At 42.6% G+C, this 23,212-nt stretch overlaps 1 protein-coding gene across 6 annotated transcripts in view; it reads right to left on the reverse strand.

The window, feature by feature from the left end:
* mbd5 (methyl-CpG binding domain protein 5) overlaps positions 1–23,212 on the reverse strand; it is a 294,362-nt gene that overhangs the window by 49,611 nt on the left and 221,539 nt on the right. For all 6 annotated transcript variants that reach the window (XR_011592643.1, XM_070875343.1, XM_070875345.1 and 3 more), the window contains 2 exons: positions 6,415–6,629; positions 1,814–3,046 (listed from right to left, as the gene is read on the reverse strand). Coding sequence is in view for 5 of the 6 variants with exons in the window: in XM_070875343.1 (XP_070731444.1) it covers positions 1,814–3,046; positions 6,415–6,629 (1,448 nt within the window). In the remaining variant the exon portion in view is untranslated. The remainder of the gene's footprint in view (positions 1–1,813; positions 3,047–6,414; positions 6,630–23,212) is intronic.

A 23,212-nucleotide genomic window follows, 5' to 3' on the forward strand; every position in this document is an offset into this window, starting at 1 on the left:
CTCTTAAATTATTCCAAGATCGTCCAGTGATTAAAGGCAATCCCATACTCTTCTCAACAGCTCCTTCCCTGCCTGTTCCATCATCACCTCCAATGCAAGTGCAAGGAGCTAATGCAATTGTTTGCCTTAAAAAGTGAGACGATCCATGAACCTGCCACCACCTCCTCCTCCTCTGTCCTCAACCTCATACATCGTGCAGTTACAATCCAGCTCCATGTTCACCTCTCGCACAATTACCTGCTTGAATTCTTTCAGTCAGGCTCAGCCCTGCTCACAGCACTCAGACGACTCTGGGTAAAGTCACCAACATCTCCGTAACTGTGACCATGATACATTGTCCCGCCTTGTACTTACTGTGGCATTCGATATGATTGTCCACCCCATCCTCCTCCACAGCCTTTCCCTCATGGTCCACCTCTATAGAACTTGATTCCACACCCGCCTACCCTACTGTAGCTAGTATATTAATAGCAATGGTTTCCCCACCCAGCTCTGCATGGTCACACCTCAGTTGCAATGCACGCTTTCATCCCTCGTCCTCTCCCTTTTCTCACTTACATCTTGGTCCTCAATGAAATTATCCATAGGGATGGGTCAGCTGCTATATGTAAGCTAGAGGCAATTAACCAAACCCCTTGACTATCAGCTTCAATGCCAAGGTCACCTCTTATCAGATTTTCTGACATCAGCCAGAACTTTTTCCAAATGGGAAAACCACAGCCACCCCAGTTGAGCTCTGTCCAAAACCTCCACACTCTTAGCCTAACTCCATCCGCTTCCTTGCTCAGATCGTACCAGATGGTGCGTTAAACTCGCATCATAACAAAGATGACTTGCTTCCACTTTAGTGGTATCACCTAACTCTACCTTTACCACTGCCAAAGCTCTTATTCACGCTTTTGTTACCTCCAGACTCAACTGCTCAAATGCACTCCTTTGTAGCTCGACCAAAACTGCACTGCCCATGCCCTAGCCTGCATTAATTTTTGATTGCCCATCACCTCTGTCCTCACCAACCTACCCATTCCTGATGCACTGTATTCAAAATCCTGGTTTATAAAATCCTTTCACCACCTATGCCTATGTGCCAACCTATGTCATTCGGCCAACCGTCTCTTGCTCCATGTGTATCGCTCCACTCCACCACTGCCGGCAGAGCCATCAGAAGTTTTGCCCCTTTTCTTTAGAATTCCCTTCATAAAACCCTCCACCTTGCTAATGCTCTTCCCTCTTCAAAATAGTTTAAAAAAAAAACTAGCTTTTAATCATTCTTCTAATTTTTACTGCTTGGTGACCGTTTCTCTTCTGTGAAGTACCTTGGGATATATACTATATTAAAGGTTTTTATATAATTGCACGTTATCAGCTTTATTATTTCATGTTTGGCATATTGGCACTGCCACATAACAATAAGAAAAATACTAAATAAAAAAACTACATATGCAAAGTATATTTGTGAAAGAACAAATTGCTGACATTAAATTTAGCACCGCCTAAATTGAAATAGGTAGAGCAATGATGTTTGCTAATATTTATAAACCACAAGTTTAGGACATTAAAAACCAGTCAGCTGAATTACAGCTTTTTATTATCCTCTGTATAAAGAAATTCAGCAGCAGAAAACATCAATAAGCCTCTCTCCCATATTAAAACAACTAAAATTGGTATTTTTATTACAACTTGAAGTTTGGTTTGTGTATACCATTTAAGATGATATAAAACAAAACATGAAAATGAATAGGCTACTCCAGGTTACCTCATTCGCAATCATATACCACAATGAAAACTGATATATGCAAAAATGGATGCTTACTGTATTGTTTACCTTCCCCTCTTCAGAGTTTTGCTGACAAGAATTGTGTACTTCATCTTCCCTCACCAATTTTTCAGGCCATGAAGGAAATCCTTTTATTTGACCCCAGACCAAGTCACCAACATTAAACGTCCTTGGTCTATAGTGTATTAATTCGTTCGATGGAGAATCTGGAATCCTCAAATCATCATCACTGCTGATGCTTTTAGTGTCTGAAGGACTCGGGGCACATCCATTAATGTTTTCAGAATTATAATCTCCATTGTACTGAATAAAGTCATGTGCCAAAGAACCTGGCATTCCCTCCAAACTAGCTGAGGAGCTTGGAGATTGCTCCTCTATGGCAAGTTCCTGTTTGGGGGCGGTTAGCAACTCGCCAAAGTTCCTGTTCTGTTGAGACCGGTTTCCATTTATGTGAGTACATCTTTCCACAGTGTTCTCTAGTCTTTCTTTAATGTTAACAATGTGTCTTTTTTTACTATTAAACCTAAAGCTGTCCTCAAGAAATCTTTTGTCCAACTGACAGTTTTTCTGCTGTAATACTGCATCAGTCTGCTCTCCATGAAATGAAGGTATCCTTTCCGCAGAAGGACTATGGTTTACCTGGCCAGAATGTTCTAGAAACTTCTCACATTTCCACAATGTTGCATCACCAACCGGAAGTTGCTCTGTTTCCCATTGTTTTTTAGGAGTGTTGCGACCTGGTGATTTGAAGTACTCAAATCCTTCCCCATCAGGAGTGATTTTTGCTTGTTCAGAATTTTTCCTCAACCTCACTCCTCTGGCATGCCTATTTGCCAGGATGTTTTGACTGTTGATCCGGCTGTCAATCTCCATGCTGGAAAGTCTTTTCCCATGAATCACTGCATTGACTGCATTGGAAAGATTCACAGGATTTGCAATGGAGGCAGTAAAGGCACTCATGGCACTCAGGGCTGGGATTGGGCTCATTTGTGAAGTACTACTCATCGCTGTAGTGATCACAACCTGCATTCCTTTGCTTGCAGCATCCACTACAGCTTTATATATAGCATCAACAGAAGGGTCGTGGGGACCTACAGTGGGGACCTCTTCTCTGCCTTGTTGACCTTGAGCCTGTTCTATTCGATGTTGGTCGCCAGACAGATTGTGGAAAGTGGGAAGGGTAGTGTGGGAGCCCTCAGAGAGTAATATTGTTCCTGGATGGGAGTTTACTGGTGCATTTGAAAGTGAGACATCTTGGGCTGGGCTCACCTGGAGGAAGAAATTTGAATCAGTTGCAGCATTCTGTTTTTCTCTTCTGAAATTTGTCAGTACATGCATTAAGTATAGCTACTTTTAAACTAATTAAAACTAAACTTTAAACAGAAGAAAGCATTAAAATATAGATTTGAACAATCATTCTTTCAAAATGGATAAGAGAACTGAAAGTATATTTGGACTGACTTCTTTGTAACCAATGCAGTTTTTCTTCAGTGACTTCCTGTTATTCCACTGGTCCGGGAAATTAATAAAGTCTGCAGGTTTACTTTCCCCTATTTTTTTTTAAACCAGAAAGACGGCAATTCAACTTACTACCCCATTACAGAATTAAAACATATCTTCATCAATACTTTGGTCAATTTCCACTTGAAATTTCCTGAATTCCCCCCCCCGCCACCCATGAAAATATTTATATTCCTTACTTACGGTTTAGGTTTTCTTTGTAAACACCATTATCATTGTTTGAAAATTCAGCTTTGGCAATTCACACATTGAAAAATGCAAGAGCTTTCTACATATGTATTACAATGATCATTTCTAAGGATTTTATGATGTATTTAATGTATGGGTAATCTTTATGACATTGCTGGGCAATTACGAGACTCTGAATCATTGGTATTATTTTATATACTGGTGAAGCAATGTTCCTTTGTGAAAATAAATTAATGATTCCACCAAGTACTTAAAGTCAAAACATCAAATTCACAGTGAAAAACATTCTATTATGAAGAAATCCAAGTATTGTTTCTCCTTCTTCTGTTTCCTCTCTTTCTGTTCATTTTTGACCCAAGACAATTGCTCACCTTGATATCCCATTACAGATTCAAAACACATCATTAGTACTTTGGCGAATTTGCACTTGAAATGTCCTGCAGATCTGATTTTTTTCCTTCACCATTTGTCTCCTTGTTGGGGGTCAGTGCAACACGCAGCTTGGTTGAGTGGTTATAACGAGTGCCAGGAGGCTATCCAACATACCTTTACTGTAAATAATAATATTCCCACTCTTACAGGCAAGCCTGATCCTTTCTTCACACCAAGCTTTTAACACCATCCCTAGATAGCCGCTGGAACTTGAAACCTGGCTGATTTTGCCTCTCTAACCAAGGGGTGCCCAGGGCAGTTCCACCATTTCCACTGATGCCCTAACTGGCATCAGCTAACTCAGCACAAGCCAATGGCAGAGCCGAGGAACATCCTGGTCCATATAACTCAGTTACTCACTGAATAAATTTGCTCAGCCACTGCTGGGAGGCGAGGAGAGACTTCAATTTATTGATCGTAACACTGAGTCAAAAACTGAAAATCTGTAACATTGAAAAAAATTTTTCTTAATAGGTCAGAAACAACTAAAGCAGAAACAACATTTTGGTGTCAGATGTGTGGTGTGAACTCATGACTATTAAAGCTAGAATCGAAAACCAGACTCAATTAGACTGTTAATATTCATCCCAGTGAGAGAAAAACAGATTGCCATTACTTTGGGATACTTCTGAACCCAGCTCCCAAAGGTGAAAGGGACATTTTCAGACATTGACTGTAAAGCTCACTTGCAGATTCATTTGTTAAATCTTCCATAGCTTTACTGTAAATAATGATAATACTCCCAACTCTTACAAGTGACTACTGGATGTAGAAAAAAAAAATCAAGAACTGAGCGCCCTGGAATAAGTGAATGTAAGAAAAATCTCGAATCAATAAATATGAGAAATACACAAACAGCACTGAACTAAGGGGTGGAGCTTATTTCACTGTGAATTAGCAGTGATGCACTGCTTTCAATTCTACTATTAAAATCAATAGGCAGCCAACCAGAAGTAGCTTGGGGTTGTCCTCACATAGTATAAAAGTTTCAGTTAAAGGAACCTCTGTAAATGGAACTGGAAAAGTCATCAGTTAAGATTTTACTGGAACAATTTGTCTAAGTGATATCCACATAAGATCCAAGTGTTTTGCTTCATTTGCCTTCTTGGTTGTTCATATTTCATTTTACTACACAGTACATCTGATGTGTTCAGTTCACTTTACATTATTCAGGTCGGCGATAAGGGGACAAATGCAATGAAATCACGTGGTTAAGGAGGAGGGTTTGTGCTTGTGTGTGTATATTAGGGAGGATGTCCGATGTCCCAATATGAATTAGAGAGGATGTCTGATATATACAATAAAGTGCTTCCTGTAAACTGCTCCTGAAGACTTTATCTCACTTGATAGTCGATAACAGAAAACAGAGAGTCGGGATAAATGGTTCATTTTTTGGTTGGCAACCAGTAACTAGTGGAATGCCACAGGGATCAATGCTCGGACCCCAACTATTTACAATCTACATTAACGACTTGGAAGAAGGGACTGAGTGTAACGTAACCAAGTTTGCTGACGATACAAAGATGGGAGGAAAAGCAATGTGTGAGGAGGACACAAAAAAATCTGCAAAAGAACATAGACAGGCTAAGTGAGTGGGCAAAAATTTGGCAGATGGAGTATAATGTTGGAAAGTGTGAGGTCATGCATTTTGGCAGAAAAAAAATCAAAGACCAAGTTATTATTTAAATGGAGAAAGATTGCAAAGTGCTGCAGTATAGCGGGACCTGGGGGTACTTGTGCATGAAACACAAAAGGATAGTATGCAGGTACAGCAAGTGATCAGGAAGGCCATTGGTATCTTGGCCTTTATTGCAAAGAGGATGGAGTAAAAAAGCAGGGAAGTCTTGCTACACAGCTATATTGGTGAGGCCACACCTGGAATACTATGTGCAGTTTTGGTTTCCATATTTATGAAAGGATATACTTGCTTTGGAGGCAGTTCAGAGAAGGTTCACTAGGTTGATTCCGGGGATGAGGGGGTTAACTTATGAGGAAAAGTTGAGTAGGTTGGGCCTCTACTCATTGGAATTCAGAAGAATGAGAGGTGATCTTATCGAAACGTATAAGATTATGAGGGGACTTGACAAGGTGGATGCAGAGAGGATGTTTCCACTGATAGGGGAGACTAGAACTAGAGGGCATGATCTTAGAATAAGGGGCCGCCCATGTAAAACAGAGATGAGGAGAAATTTCTTCTGAGGGTTATAAATCTGTGGAATTCGCTGCGTCAGAGAGCTGTGGAAGCTGGGACATTGAATAAATTTAAGACAGAAATAGACAGTTTCTTAACCGATAAGGGGATAAGGGGTTATGGGGAGCGGGCAGGGAAGTGGAGCTGAGTCCATGATCAGATCAGCCATGATCTTATTGAATGGTGGAGCAGGCTCAAGGGGCCGTATGGCCTACTCCTGTTCTTAATTCTTATGTTCTTATGTAAATGCAGCAATTCAGTCATTGACAGAAGCAAGATTAAAATATGATGTGCAAGTGCTTACCTGAAAGTTTTGAAAAACACACGCCATGGGGTTTGGTGGGTTACTCGGACCAGAAAATGAAGTGTGACCTTGAAACCCCTGTAGACCCCTCGTCCCTTGTAGACCGTGTAAAAATTGATGATGACTCTGAGGAAACATCTGGTTGTTGTTGATTAAGGTCTGGAGACGACTTAATTGTGGGTTGTTCAAATTATTGTTGAATGAAGGTACATCACCTGTATACAACAATAAAATACAAAAAAAAAGTACGTCAGTGACTGGGGAGCTATACAGTATGGTCATATCTCATCAGTAACTCAAAGAAACCAAATTAGTTTGATATATTCTCTATGTAGTTAGAGTAATCAACAAATATGGTATCATTTTGTAATCAAAGGACTGTATTTAACCGATTTTCCTTTCATTTCAGATTTGCTAGTATCTAATGAATTCTAATTTTCCAAGTGGTTTAAATAAAATACTTCCAGTTTTATTTCCTGTCATTTTGTTCAGTTGGTAGTGATCTTGTTTCTGGATTAACACAGCCAACTCAGTAATGGCTATTATTGATTCTGCGTCACTGGAGCCATCATCATTAAGACATTAAACAGTAATTCCTGGACTACCAGCCCCTTGTGGAGGACAAAGGCAGATTGTAATCTTCTTAAATCTCAATTTTTATCAGAACATAAATGAGGATCATTTAACTTCACTATACTGGCTAAATATCTTAAATTAAAGAGATCTAACATAGTGTTCATTTAACGATTATCCCAGATTTTGAAACATAGAAAATAGGAAACATAGAAAATAGGTGCAGGAGTAGGCCATTCGGTCCTTCGAGCCTGCAATATATTATAGTGCCAAACCATTTCAAATGATCATAATCCATTCAAAATTATAATGATTGTTACAAAACTGCAAAGAGGATCAAGAGTCTTTCCAGAACAAAAAAGCTGCAATACATTTCTGAAAATTATCAGAACCAAATTTACAAGATTGCAGCCAGACTGAAATACCCCCAAAATGGATAATACTTTGTAATTGTCAAAAGTGAAAATCGTCAGGAGGGTGAAAATGAATTTTCAAATTAATGTGCCATGTCCATTGGCAGAATCTGTGCTTCTCCAAGTCAGAAGGATGAGGATTCAAGAGACCACCGTGGTGTCCCCCAGGGATCAGTGCTCGACTCAGAGCTGCGACACGGCAAGCGAGTCCCAGGTGGGCAGAGGGAATGCTTCAAGGACACCCTCAAAGCCTCCTTGAAAAAGTGCAATATCCCTACCGACACCTGGGAATCCTTGGCTCAAGAACACACAAAATGGAGTAGAAGCATCCGGGAAGGTGCCGAACACCTCAAATCTCTTCACTGAGAGCACGCGGAAGCCAAGCGCAAACAGCGGAAGGAGTTCACAACAACCCAAGCACACCACCTACCAATCACTCCAACCATCGTCTGCCCCGCCTGTGACAGAGACTGCAGGCCCCGCATTGGACTCATCAGTCACCTGAGAATTCATTAGTGTGGAAGCAAGTCATCCTCAAATCCGAGAGACTGGCCAAGAAGAGTATTAGGACCACTACACTTTTTGATATATAATATTGACCTGGATTTGGGTATAATGGGTTTTAATAGAGTAAATAAGAAACTGTTTCCAGTGGCAGAAGGGTCGGTAACCAGAGGACACAGATTGAAGATAATTGGCAGAAGAACCACAGGTGAGATGAGAAGAATTTTCGACACAGCGAGTTATGATGATCTGGAATGCACTGCTTGAAAGAGTGGTGGAGGCAGATTCAATAATAACTTTCAAAAGGGAACTGGATAAACACTTAAAAGGAAAAACATTACATGGCTGTGGGGAAAGGACAGGTGAATGGGACTAATTGGATAACTCTTTCGAAGAAATTAGGGATGCGTGCAATAAAGGTACGGCAGTTATCATGGGTGACTTTAATCGACATGTAGATTGGGCTAACCAAACTGGTAGCAATACGATGGAGGAGGATTTTCTTGAATGTATTAGGGATGGTTTTCTGGACCAATATGTTGAGGAACCAACTAGAGGGCTGGCCATCCGAGACTGGGTGATGTGTAATGAGAAAGGACTAATTAGCAAGCTTGTTGTGCGAGGCCCCTTGGGGAAGAGTGACCATAATATGGTGGAATTCTTTATTAAGATGGAGGGTGACACAGTTCATTCAGAGACTAAGGTCCTGAACTTAAGGAATTAAGGGTTACGGGGAGCGGGTGGGTAAGTGGAGCTGAGTCCACGGCCAGATCAGCCATGACCTTGTTGAATGCGGAGCAGGCATGAGGGGCTAGATGGCCTACTCCTGTTCCTAATTTTTATGTTCTTATGAAAGGTAACTTCGATGGTATGAGATGTGAATTGGCTAGAATAGACTGGCAAATGATACTTAGAGGGTTGACGGTGGATAGGCAATGGCAAACATTTAAAGATCATATGGATGAATTTCAGCAATTGTACATTCCTGTCTGGAGTAAAAATAAAATGGGGAAGGTGGTTCAACCGTGGCTAACGTATTAAATCCAAGGAAGAGGCATATAAATTGGCCAGAAAAAGCAGCAAGCCGGAGGACTGGGAGAAATTTAGAATTCAGCAGAGGAGGACAAAGGGTTTAATTAAGAGGGGGGAAAATACAGTACGAGAGGAAACTTGCCGGGAACTTAAAAACTGACTGCAAAAGCTTCTATAGATGTGTGAAGAGAAAAAGATTAGTGAAGACAAACATAGGTCCCTTGCTATCAGATTCAGGCGAATTTATAATGGGGAATAAAGAAATGGCAGACCAGTTGAACAAATACTTTGGTTCTGTCTTCACGAAATAAGACACAAATAACCTTCCGGAAGTGCTAGGGGACCGAGGGTCGAGTGAGAAGGAGGAACTGAAGGATATCTTTCTTAGGCTGGAAATTGTGTTCGGGAAATTGATGGGATTGAAGGCCGATAAATCCCCAGGGCCTGATCGTCTGCATCCCAGAGTACTTAAGGAAGTGGCCCTAGAAATAGTGGATGCATTGGTGATCATTTTCCAACAGTCTATCAACTCTGGATCAGTTCCTATGGACTGGAGGGTAGCTAATGTAACACCACTTTTTAAAAAAGGAGGGAGCGAGAAAACGGGTAATTATAGCCTGACATCAATAGTGGGGAAAATGTTGGAATCAATTATTAAAGATGAAATAACAGCGCATTTGGAAAGCAGTGACAGGATCGATCCAAGTCAACATGGATTTATGAAAGGAAAATCATGCTTGACAAGTCTTCTGGAATTTTTTGAGGATGTAACTCGTAGAGTGAACAAGGGAGAACCAGTGGATGAGGTGTATTTGGACTTTCAAAAGGCTTTTGACAAGGTCCCACACAAGAGATTGGTGTGCAAAATTAAAGCACATGGTATTGGGGGTAATGTACTGATGTGGATAGAGAACTAGTTGGCAGACAGGAAGCAGAGAGTTGGGATAAACGGGTCCTTTTTAGAATGGCAGGTGGTGCCGCAGGGTTCAGTGCTGGGATCCCAGCTATTTACAATATACATCAATGATTTAGATGAAGGAATTGAGTGTAATGTCTCCAAGTTTGCAGATGATACTAAACTGCGAGGAGGACGCCAAAAGGCTGCAGGGTGACTTGGACAGGTTAGGTGAGTGGGCAAATGCATGGCAGATGCAGTATAATGTGGATAAATGTGAGGTTATCCACTTTGGGGGCAGAAACACTAAGGCAGAATATTATCTGAATGGCAGCAAATTAGGAAAAGGGGAGGTGCAACGAGACCTGGGTGTCATGGTACATCAGTCACTGAAAGCAGGTACAGCAGGCGGTGAAGGCGGCAAATGGTATGTTGGCCTTCATAGCTAGGGGTTTTGAGTATAGGAGCAGGAAGGTCTTACTACAGTTGTACAGGACCTTGGTGAGGCCTCACCTGGAATAGTGTGTTCAGTTTTCCTAATCTGAGGAAGGATGATCTTGCTATTGAAGGAGTGCAGCGAAGATTTACCAGACTGATTCCTGGGATGGCTGGTCTGATATATGCGGAGAGATGGATCGACTGGGCCTTTATCCACTGGAGTTTAGAAGGATGAGAGGGGATCTCATAGAAACATATAAAATTCTGACAGGACTGGACAGGTTAGATGCAGGAAGAATGTTCCCTATGTTGGGGAAGTCCAGAACCAGGGGACATAGTCTAAGGATAAGGGGTAAGCCATTTAGGAGTGAGATGAGGAGAAACTTCTTCACTCAGAGTGTTGTTAACCTGTGGAATTCCCTGCCGCAGAGAATCGTTGATGTCAGTTCGTTGGATATATTCAAGAGGGAGTTAGATGTGGCCCTTATGGCTAAAGGGATCAAGGGGTATGGGGAGAAAGCAGGAAAGGGGTACTGAGGTGAAAGATCAGCCATGATCTTATTGAATGGTGGTGCAGGCTCGAAGGGCCGAATGGCCTACTCCTACACCTATTTTCTATGTTTCTATGAAGAGCCAGCACAGACACGATTGGATGAATGGCCTCCTTCTGTGCTGCATCATTCTATGATTCACTGTAGGGCTTCAGCACTAAATCGAACGACTGATACAACATTGAATTATTAAGATGTCATCTTTTAGTTTGTCACAAATTGAGGTCTAATTTGTCTACTTCAGTGGTTCAAAGATCTCGTGGTATCTGAGGAAACCAGGGAGTTCTTCTGGTGTCCTGGCTTTCACAACCCCCACCCCCCCAACACGAATAAAAATGGATCAACTTGACATTCATCACATTGATGTTTGACAACATGACAGGAGTCAGAGGACTTCAAAGTAATTTGTAAGTGAAATGCTTTTGGATGTTTGAGAGACATTGTTCATTATTTTGAAGCTGGATTGTCATTTTACATTTGTGTACCTCTCAGATGCTTTCTCGCATAATCAAAAATCTCCTTTGCTTTACCTTTCTCATTCAATTTGCAAGGGTGTGGAGAGAAGGAACGAGGAATTGTGGTTGCTGATGAAAATCCAACAAATGTTTCGATTGCACGGCCTGTAAATGAGTCTCGACACAAGGGTTGGATTTTCTGATCCTGGCCATCGCTGTTTTCGCCCCGGAGGAACGGCAATGGTGAGCTCTTCTGGGCGGGCGACCAGCTTCCAGCGCCCCACCGGGGTTCTCGGGGCCGGTTTCAGCAGGGCGTGGAGCATTGCTGCCCGGAAGAGGCGAGCCGGTGTGCAACGCCCCTGGTTGCGACCCCATCTTGATTTTTGACTCCAGCCCGACCCGTAAGTCTGCGTAGAGTGACATGCTGGGACCGCCTGTGAAAGCGGGCGATCCAACCTGTGGTGGCTGCAGTCAGGTAAGTAATGTTGACCTCATGTAAGTGTGATTGTTTTTTCTTTTATTTTTGGGGGGGAATTTATGTTGTGGTGGCGTGTATTATGTATTGGGAATGTTTTTGGTGCTTTTTTTCTTCTCTCCAGGCCTCTCTTTGAGCAGCCAGGGATTTTCACATGCTCAGCCGGCCTAGCGCCCTAAGAGAGGTGTGCAACGCCTCCCTTTCTGCTCCACCCCACACTCAGGCCTCGTTGCCCAATTTTGCTGACTTTTTCCAGGTGGTGTCAGGAGCGCCCCACCGTCATTAACACCCGGAAATCCTAAAAGCTGAAAATCTAGCCCGAAACTAGTACAATGGTTAGGTAAGTTATGAACATGTGAAAACAAGAACAAAAAGTTGGAGGATAACAAACCAGAGAAAAAGACCTGTGGCCAATTTCAAGAAAATTCCTTGATAAATCAATCAAGGATACTCTGGGAGACCATGGTTACCGTGATTTGTCAGTTAAAATCAAATATCCCACCACCCCAATATGCCCTAAAATCCATCTTCTTCAGAAATTGTCAAGTCAGTTTATCTTAAAGGATTGTCGTGCACTAATACATACCACATCCACTCGCGACCTTTTGAAGAGCATATTAACCTTCACAAAACATTACCTTCTGTCATCTAACCTGGCTCTTACTAATATTCGATAGTCTTGCTACTTCTAAATTATATCCTTCAATTTAAAAAATCTTAAATCATATCCTCCCTCCAAAGCCTATGTTTCCCCAAAATGAATAATCATAACTCTAATATTCTCAATAAGAAAAATATCTAAATTTAGGAATTATTTCCACCCTCTCTAGCACCTTGATATCCCTCACCAGTTATGAGGTTCAAAACTGGACACAATACAAAGTGAAATTGCACCGAAGTCTTATATAATCAAACTTCAAGTTCTTAGTTTTGTGCTTCATTGACCTAGTAAAACTTAAGAGAACCCTTCTCTGTCGTTGCGTCATATTACTTTTTCCTTCTCCATTACATTTAATAGCCACTCCTGTACGGACCTACAAGTGACCTTTTAATACCAACATACTGTGCCGACTGATTCTCTGGATACCATCCACAATCAGTGGGCCCACCATGGAGTATTTTGTTCGATTTTGCCTGACTTCACCTCTCTAATTTGATTCCTATTAGGAGGCAGCATCCAAACCTCCTTGAATCACCTCCCCATCTAAACCAGAACCGTGCCACATTAAATGATATCAGCCATTTATGAGCTAATTAACTTAAATTATCTCGAATTAGCCCGAATCCTATTCATCTCCTCCTTATTGCTAATCCTTGCACACAGTTTTATCATCTAAAACTTTATTACAATATTTATGCCCTAAATATCGTTAATGAAAGTATTAAACAGTAAAGTACTCCATTTGTTGCAAACCCCATGTGAACTACTTCTGTTCACAATCTCTCTCTATTGATCCTATATATATATATATATATATGTATATATATTTAAAAAAATCATCTTTAATTTCCCAAGGCACTTCACAGAGGCCAAGGAAAATATGAATGTTGAGCCAAATGAGATATTAGGAGGGGTTTTTAAAGAGGAGGTGGTGGATTAGGGTGGAGGTGGACAATATGTTGAGGAACCAACTGGAGAGCTGGCCATCCTAGACTGGGTGATGTGTAATGAGAAGGGACTAATTAGCAATCTTGCTGTGCGAGGCCCCTTGGGGAAGAGTGACCATAATATGGTAGAATTCTTTATTAAGATGGAGAGCGACACAGTTCATTCAGAAACTAGTATCCTAAACTTAAGGAAAGGTAACTTCGACAGCATGAGGCGCGAATTGGCTAGTATAGGCTGGCAAATGTTACTTAAAGGGTTGACGGTGGATAGGCAATGGCAAACATTTATAGATCACATGGATGAGCTTCAACAGTTGTACATCCCTGTCTGGAGTAAAAATAAAACAGGGAAGATGGCTCAACCGTGGCTAACAAGGGAAATTAAGAATAGTGTTAGATCCAAGGAAGAGGCATATAAATTGGCCAGAAAAAGCAGCAAACCTGAGGACTGGGAGAAATTTAGAATTCAGCAGAGGAGGACAAAGGGTTTAATTAGGAGGGGGAAAATAGAGTACGAGAGGAAGCTTGCCGGGAACATAAAAACTGACTGCAAAAGCTTCTATAGATATGTGAAGAGAAAAAGATTAGTGAAGACGAACGTCGGTCCCTTGCAGTCGGACTCAGATGAATTAATAATGGGGAACAAAGAAATGGCAGACCAGTTAAACAAATACTTTGGTTCTGTCTTCACGAAGGAAGACACAAATGACCTCCCGGATGTACTAAGGGACCGAAGGTCTAGTGAGAAGGCGGTACTGACGGATATCCTTATTAGGCGGGAAATTGTGTTGGGGAAATTGATGGGATTGAAGGCTGATAAATCCCCGGGGCCTGATTGTCTGCATCCCAGAGCACTTAAGGAGGTGGCCCTAGAAATAGTAGATGCATTGGTGATCATTTTCCAACAGTCTATCGACTCTGGATCAGTTCCTATGTACTGGAGGGTAGCAAATGTAACACCACTTTTTAAAAAAGGAAGGAGAGAGAAAACGGGTAATTATAGGCCGGTTAGTCTGACATCATTAATGGGGAAAATGTTGGAGTCAATTATTAAGGATGAAATAGCAGCGCATTTGTAGAGCAGTGACAGGATCGGTCCAAGTCAGCATGGATTTGTGAAAGGGAAATCATGCTTGACAAATCTTCTGGAATTTTTTTTGAGGATGGACAAGGGGGAACCAGTGAATATGGTGTATTTGGACTTTCAAAAGGCATTTGACAAGGTCCCACATAAGAGATTGGTGTGTAAAATTAAAGCACATGGTATTGGGGGTAATGTACTGGCATGGATAGAGAAGAGGTTGGCAGACAGGAAGCAGAGAGTCGGAATAAACGGGTCCTTTTCGGAATGGGAGGCAGTGACTAGTGGAGTGCCACAGGGCTCAGTGCTGGGACCCCAGCTCTTTACATTATACATTAATGATTTGGATGAAGGAATTTAGTGTAATATCTCCAAGTTTGCAGATGACACTAAACTGGGTGGTGGTGTGAGCTATGAGGAGGATGCTAAGAGGCTGCAGGGTGCTTTGGACAGGTTGGGTGAGTGGGCAAATGCATGGCAGATGCAGTTTAATGTGGATGAATGTGAGGTTATCCACTTTGGTGGCAGAAACACGAGGGCAGAGTATTATCTGAATGGTGGCAGATTAGGAAAAGGGGAGGTGCAACGAGACCTGGGTGTCATGGTTCATCAGTCATTGAAAGTTGGCATGCAGGTGCAGCAGGCGGTGAAGAAGACAAATGGCATGTTGGCCTTCATAGCTAGGGGATTGAGCATAGGAGCATGGAGGTCTTATTGCAATTGTACAGGGCCTTGGTGAGGCCTCGGTGAGGCCTCACCTGGAATATTGTGTTCAATTTTAGTCTCCTAATCTGAGGAAGGATGTTCTTGCTATTGAGGGAGTGCAGCGAAGGTTCACCAGACTGATTCCAGGGGTGGCTGGACTGACATATGAGGAGAGACTTGATCAACTGGGCCTTTATACACTGGAGTTTAGAAGGATGAGAGGGGATCTCATAGAAACGTGCAAGATTCTGATGGGACGGGACAGGCTAGATGCGGGAAGAATGTTCCCGATGTTGGGGAAGTCCAGAACCAGGGGACACATTCTTAGAATAAGGGGTAGGCCATTTAGGACTGAGATAAGGAGGAACTTCTTCACTCAGAGAGTTGTTAACCTGTGGAATTCCCTGCCGCAGAGTCTCGTTGATGCCAGTTCATTGGATATATTTAAGAGGGAGTTCGATATAGCCCTTACGGCTAAAGGGATCAAGGGATATGGAGAGAAAGCGGGAAAGGGGTACTGAGGTGAATGATGAGTCATGATCATTTTGAATGGTGGTGCATGCTCGAAGGGCCGACTGGCCTACTCCTGCACCTATTTTCTATGTTTCTATGTTAGGTGTGAGGACCAGGCGGCTGGGGCATGGCCGCCAATTGTAGGGCTTTGGGAGGGAGGGGATGCAGAAGAGGCCAGAGTTGGAGGAATGAAAATTAGGAGGGGGGGGAAGGGGGCGGTGGAAGCAAAGGTTCAGGGTTATAGGCCTGGAGATCACTGTTAGGATAGGGATGCAAGGGCATAAAGTGATTTCAATACAATGATGAGAATTTTAAATTTGAGACATTGGGGAACTAGGAGCAAATGCAAGTCAGAAAGGAAAAGGGTAATTGAGCGAGATAGGATATGGGCAGCAGAGTTTTGGATGAGCTGAAGTTTAAAGAGGTTGGAGGATTTGGAGGCCAGCCATGAGAACATTGGAAGAATCAAGTCTGAAAGTGACAATGGTATGGATGAGGTTCTTAGCAGCAGATGGGCTGAGGAAGGGGCAGAGGCACACAAAGTTAGAGGTGCAAGTAGGCAGTCTTTGTGACGGAGTGGATATGGGGTCGGAAGCTCAGCTAAAGGTAGAATACGATGCAGAGGTTGAACAGTCTGAATCAGCTTGAAATAATGGCCAGGTCCAAAGATAATGACCTTACCAATACTTAGCTAGAGGAAATTGCAGCTCATCCAAGATTGGATGTTGAACAAGCAGTCTGACAACACAAGAGGCAAGGCACGGCTCTAGAGTGGTGGTGGAGAGGTCAAGATGGGCATTGCCAGCATACATATGGAAGCTGACCCCCTGTTTGTTCACGATGTTGCCAAGGGGCAGCATGTAGATAAGGTAGAAGAGTAGGCCAAGAATAGATCGTTGGGGGACTCTGAAGGTAATGATGCAAGGATGGGAAGAGAAACCATTGGTGGAGAAGCTCTGGCCCCACTGAGCTGAACAATGGAAAAGAGGCATTGGTGTGGTCAAACATGCCAAAAGCTGCAGTGAGGTCAAGGAGGAAATAGAGGGACAGTGCATCAAAGCCACAGTCACTGAGGATGCCAATTTTGACTTTGGTTAGGACAGTTTCAGTGCCGTGGCAGGAGTGGAAATCTGATTGGGGAGATTCAATCAGGGATTTATGGGGAAGATGGGCAAATTTGGGAAGTGACAACATGTTCAAGGACTTGCGAGAGGAAAGGAAGATTGGAGATGAGACAGTAGTTTGCAAAGAGAGAGGAATTAAGGTTTTTTTTGAAGAGGGAGTGATGATGGTGGTTTAGAAAGGGAGGGGTACAGTACTTGAGAAGAGGAAATCCTTTGCAATGCCAGCTAGCATGCAGGCAAGGAAATTAAAGAAAATTGGGTGGTCAGCAGTTCAGCGGGAGCAGGAGGTGGGTCCTGTGGATGAGATGAACTTGGAGAGCACATGAGGGGAGATGTGGGTCCAGGGTTAGAGTAAAAGGGAACCCGGGGGTGGTTTGTATGGTGGGAATGCAGAAGTGGAGGAAGCAACTAAATGGACAAACTCAATTTCAATCATAAATAAGTCCATGAGCTCCTTGTGCTTGTTGTTGGAGAAGAGAGAGTGGGGGTGGCAGAGGACTGGGGTTTAAAGTAATGACTGATAGCGAAGGAAAAAAAGCGAGGATTTATCTTTGCTCTCCGGGATGATCCTGGAGCAGTGGGTGGATTTGGCAAAGGAGAATGAGGCCTGATAGTGCTCGACATGATAGAGTCATTAGAACATAAGAAATAGAAGCAAGATTAGGCCATTTGGTCCTTCGAGCTTGCTCCACCATTCAACAAGATCATGGCTGATCTTCTACCTCAACTCCACCTTCCCGCATGATCCATATATCTCATAATTCCATTCGTTCCCCAAAATGTATCGACCTCTGTCTTGAATATACACAACTACTGAGCATCCACAGCTCTCTGGGGGTAGAGAATTCCAAAGATTCACAATCCTATGAATGAAGAAATTTCTCCTCATCTCAGTCCTAAATGGCCGACCCCTTATTTTGAGACTGTAATCCTGTGTTCTAGATTCCCCAGCCAAGGGAAACATTTTCTCAGCATTAACCCTGTCAAGCCCCTTAAGAATTTTATATGTTTCAATTAGATCACCTCTCATTCTTCTAAACTCTAGGGAATATAGGCCTAGTCTACTCAATCTCCCCCCAGGAAGCAGTCTAGTGAACCTTTGTTGTACTCCCTCGAAGGCAAGTATAGAATCATAGAAATTTACAGCACGGAAGGAAGCCATTTCGGCCAACTGTGTCTGCGCCGGCTGACAAAGAGCTCGCCAGCCTAATCCCACTTTCCAGCTCTTGGTCCGTAGCCTTGTCGGTTACGGCACTTCAAGTGTACATCAAAGTACTTTTTAAATGTGGTGAGGGTTTCTGCCTCTATCACCCTTTCAGGCAGTAAGTTCCAGACCCCCACCACTATCTGGGTGAAAACATTTCCCTTCAAATTCCCTCTAAACCTTCTTCCAATTACTTTAAATCTATGCCCCCTGGTTGTTGACCCCTCTGCTAAGGACTCTATCTAAGCCCCTCATAATTTTATACACCTCAATACTGTCCCCCCTTAGCTTCCTCTGTTCCAAAGAAAACAACCCCAGCCTGTCCAATCTTTCCTCATAGCTAAAATGCTCCAGTCCAGGCAACACCCTTGAAAGATCTCCCTCTAGTGCAATCCCATCTTTCCTGTAATGTGGTGACCAGAATTGCACACAGTACTCTAGCTGTGACCTAACTAGTGTTTTATACAGTTCAGGCATAACCTCCCTGCTCCTGCATGCTATGCACCGACTAATAAAGGCAAGTATTCTGTATGTCTTCTTAACCACCTTATCTACCAGGCCTGCTACCTTCAAGGACCAGCACAGACACGATGGGCCGAATGGCCTCCTTCTGTGTCGTAATTTTCTTTGATTCTATGATCTGTGGACATGCACTCCAAGGTCCTTTTGTTCCTCTACACGTCTCAGTTTCCTACCATTTATTGTGTATTCCTTTGCCTTGTTAGCCCTTCCCAAATGCATTACCTCACACATCTCCAGATTGAATTCCATTTGCCACTGGTTTGCCCACTTGACCAATTAATTGATATCTTCCAGCAGTCCAGTTTTCTTCTTCATTATCAACCACACAACCAATTTTTGTATCATCTACAAACTTCTCAATCAAACCCCCTGCATTCAAGTCTTAATCAATGATACATACCACAAAAAGCAAGGGACACAAAGGGCTAGAATTTCCCCAGTTTAACGCACGTTTTAACGTGATTTTTTCACGTTAAAAGCGCTTTTTTGTTCTTAAAATTAAGTGCACAAAATTTCCCAAAGAATGGATTTTGAAAATATCGACAAAAAGGCGGATCGGCCTGATGCAACGCAAAAAAAAAACTGCACCACCTAAGTTTGGCCATTCGGCGAACCAGTTTTGGGATAAAAAAAAATGTACGAGAAAAGCAGGCATTGCAGCCTCAGAAACATGGGTAAATAGGAAGACCTGCAAAAAAGGTAAGTTAAAGTTTTCATTTTTTAATTTTTTTTCAGCAATTACTTAGCTAAGTGTCTTGTAAATGTTTTGTGATTTTTGGCAATTTGTTTTTTGTGTTTTCTCCCCTCCCAGGGCCTGTATTTTTGGCATTGATAGGCCTCGGGCTAATGTTGGCGAGATCACGGTTTTTAATGCCAATCGTCTTGCAACGCCATGTTTTTTTAAGGATACGTGTATTTTGTGGCCAAATTTACCTCCTTAAAAAATGGCGAAATTTTAATTACTTATTCACTAAAATGACGTTATTTATCAAATAACGACAGGCTGGGGAATTTCTAGCCCCCAGTACGGAGCTCTGCGGAATTCTCTAGTCCAGGCAACATATAATAGATTCTAGCGTTTTGCCTACTACTGATGTCAGGCTAACTGGCCGAAAGTTTCCCGTTTTTTTCTCTTCTTCCTTTCTTAAATAGCGAGGTTATGTTTGCTACCCTCAAATCCTTGCGGACTGTTCTAGAATCTAGGAAATTGTGGCAGATTAATACCAGTGCCACTACCACTATCTCTGCAGCTACCTCCTTTAAAACTCTTGGTTGCAGGTAGTCAGGTCCAGAGGATTTAGTCCCATGAATTTCTCTATGTCTTTACTTATACTGATTTCTTTAAGTTCCTCATTCTCTCTGGACCCTTGGTTCCCCATTATTTCCAGAATGTTTTTTGTGTCTTCTACTGTGAAGACAGATACAAAGTATTTGTTTAATATCTCTGCCATTTCCTTATTGCTCATTATACTTTCTGCTGTCTCTGCCTCTAATCCGCCCATGTTTACTTTCACTAATCTCTTGCTATTTACATACCTATAGAAACATTTACAATCTGTTTTATGTCATTTGCGAATTTACTCTCACATTCTTTCTCGTCTTTCCTCAACAATTTTTTGGTCCTCCTTTGCTGAATTCTAAAATCCTCCCAATCCTCAGGATTACTACTCTTTTTGGCAACATTATAAATCTCTTCCTTTGATCTAATACTATCTTTAACTTCTTGTTAGCCACGGTCGGACCACTTTTCCTGTGGGATTTTTGTGCCTTAAAGGAATGTATATTTGTTGTAAATCTTGAATTAATTCTTTAAATGCTAGCTATTGCTTTTCTACCATCATACCTTTTAATGTAGTTTCCCAATCTACCTGAGCCAACTCGCCCCTCATACCTACATAGTTTGCATTGTTTAGATTTAAGACCCTAATTTTGGACTTAACTAACTCACTTTTAAACTTAATATAAAATTCTATCACGTTATGGTCACTCTTCCCTAAAAGCCTAAAAATCATATGGCAGATTATATCCTCTACCTAAATGCTGGTAAGGCCAAAATCATTATCTTTGGACCCGGCCACTATTCCAGTCAGGTGTTGGATAGCTAAAGTAGTTATGCGGCAGATAAACTCAAGCCTGCACTCCTTGGACTTGAGGGAGCAAAGATGGGGGCGTACCAGGGGGATTGATCAGGATTGGAGAGAGTAAAAGTTTTGCTGGGGATAAGGGCACCATAGGTGGAGGTGAAGGCGTGGTTGGACAAATCGACTGCTGCAAAAAGTATCAGTCAATGAAAGGCCAAAGGCTAGGCAGCAATTGGAAGTGCAAACATAAATGACTTGAGGGAGAGGTTTTTTTGAAGACATTAGTAGAAAGGTTAGAAAGCGGTAGGGATGATGTGAGTGGTGCGGGATACAATGAACCAACTCAATCCATTCCACTATCTTCCCAATAATACCACAATATTTTTTTCTAATAGTAATCTGGAAATCCAAGTGGCAATAGTCACTGGATTTCATTCCTCTTCTGTTTTAGTCACTTCCTCAAAATATTCACTTAAGTTAGTGAGGCATGACGGTTGCCTTCTAAAGTCATACTGGATATCTTCAATGACTGCAGCATTCTGCAAGTGTTAATTTGTAGCATGTTGTGCAATACTTAATATCTTCTCGACAACTGAAATTCAGCACATTAGTCTGCAGTTCCCAAGTTCGAATTTCCCCCCTTTTTAAACAACAGGATTATAGGAGCTACTCTAGCCCTCAGCAACTATCATAGATTACACCAAGCTACTGAAAGTGTTAACCAGCATCCTTCCCCCATTTCCTTCTACTCTCCAGGATAAACTGAATCAGATCATGCTGCCTTTTAAACCTTAAATCCATTAAATTTGACAGGGATCAATTTGCGATGCTAAATTTGTCATATCTTAGGGGCCAAGTTTCGGGCCGCGCCTAAAACGGTGCAGCTCCGAGAGCCACGCCCGTTTTCTGTGCTGAAAAGTGCGTCAAAAACTTACTGCGTGATTCTCCGGTTGAAATCGGCTCCGTTCCAGGTCGGCTCGGCATGGAGACATCTGCGGGTGGGCGGGTCAAAGCGTGGCGCCGATTCTCTGCCTCTGGGGGGGGGGGGCTAGGTCGCAGAGGCCGACGTGGTGCCGGCAGCCCTGCGCATGCGCGCTGGAGCGGCAGTGTGAAATAAACATTGGCACTTGGCCATTCTGGAAAAGTGCTGTTTTGTTTTGTGGAGCTGTGGAAAGGCTTGAGTGAATTTTGCTGATTTTTTGTGCCTGAAGGAGTGCTTTTAGCAGCAATGTTGAAGAAATCATCTGCTGAAATCAGTGAGTGCTGCTTTTTGCTGCTAAACTTCCAGAACAAGTGCTGCTTAGGTGCATGCAAAATAAGGACTGTGTGTTTTGAAAAATGAGAATGTCAATTGAGTGGCAATGGAACAACGCCCACCAAGAACAAAGAATTTCTTGCATGAGGAAGTGGAGACAATAGTTAACGTCATTGAGCAGAGATGGCAGGAGCTGGATACCAGCAACAGAGGTCGCATAAAAGTGCCACCCAAACAAATGAAAAAACGCTGGAACCAAGTTGCAGAAGATTACTGCGCAGTGGTGCATACCAGGAGATCTGGAAGCCGGTGTAAAAAGAAATGGCATGACCTTGGTCAAGTAGTTAGTGCAAGTAATATTTTCATTTTTCAATGGAATCGTAATTGTAAATGTGACTATCTGTATATGCCCCATCCTGCAGAAAGATGCACTCTGTAAAAAGTTATATTTTAATCTTTGCAGAAGAAATTGGCCCACAACAAAAGGGAAACAACTCGAACAGGAGGAAGCCCGCCAAATCTGCATCCACTGACAACCTTGGAACAGAGGGTAGCTGCTATGATGAGTAGTACATGGAGAAAAGCAATCAGTACAGCACAAGCTGGGCCCGCACGCGAGGGAGAGGGTAAGTCTGAAAATGCATCGTGGCCCTTCAAATCAACCTGCTGCCGGGCCTGCTATGTGTGAGTACTCATGCCACCCATTCTGCCCCCTCCTCTGCTGCTAAACATTTGACTGTTCTGATATATTTTGCAGAAGATGATGATGATGATGCCAATCCTGAAGATCCAGAACAAGAACCAGAAAAAACAGATGCGGATGATCCAGACCAAGGTTGGCTGCAGGCGGCGATGACTGAAGTGTCTTCAGGGGAGACCTTCCAAATTAATATTTATGAGTCCACATTAGCGGACATCAGAGTTTCAACCCCTTGCATAGGTTCTGGTTCCAGCTTCCATGGTTTTGATTCTGATGTTGCAAGTCCCAGTGGTGCTGCTGGTGAAATCCTGCAGTTTACTGCCACTGCCCCACCGTCCCAGCTGCGCCTCCCACTTGAATAGGTTCTGGTTCCACCTTGCATAGTTTTGATTTCGACATTGCAGGTCCCAGTGGTGCTGCTGATGTAATGGAGCAGTTCGGAATAAGGTGGACGAATTAACTGCGCTATAATGTAATTGGCATCACAGAGACATTGCTCCAGAGTGATCAAGACTGGGAACTCAACATGCAAGGGTATTCAACATTTAGGAAGGATAGACAGAAAGGAAAAGGAGGTGGGGTGGCATTGCTGATTAAAGAGGACATTAATGCAATAGTAAGGACGGATATTAGCGTGGATGATGTGGAATCTGTATGGTTGGAGCTACG

The sequence above is a fragment of the Pristiophorus japonicus genome, chromosome 3 (genome assembly GCF_044704955.1).
Source record: "Pristiophorus japonicus isolate sPriJap1 chromosome 3, sPriJap1.hap1, whole genome shotgun sequence".
NCBI classification, from domain to species: domain Eukaryota; kingdom Metazoa; phylum Chordata; class Chondrichthyes; family Pristiophoridae; genus Pristiophorus; species Pristiophorus japonicus.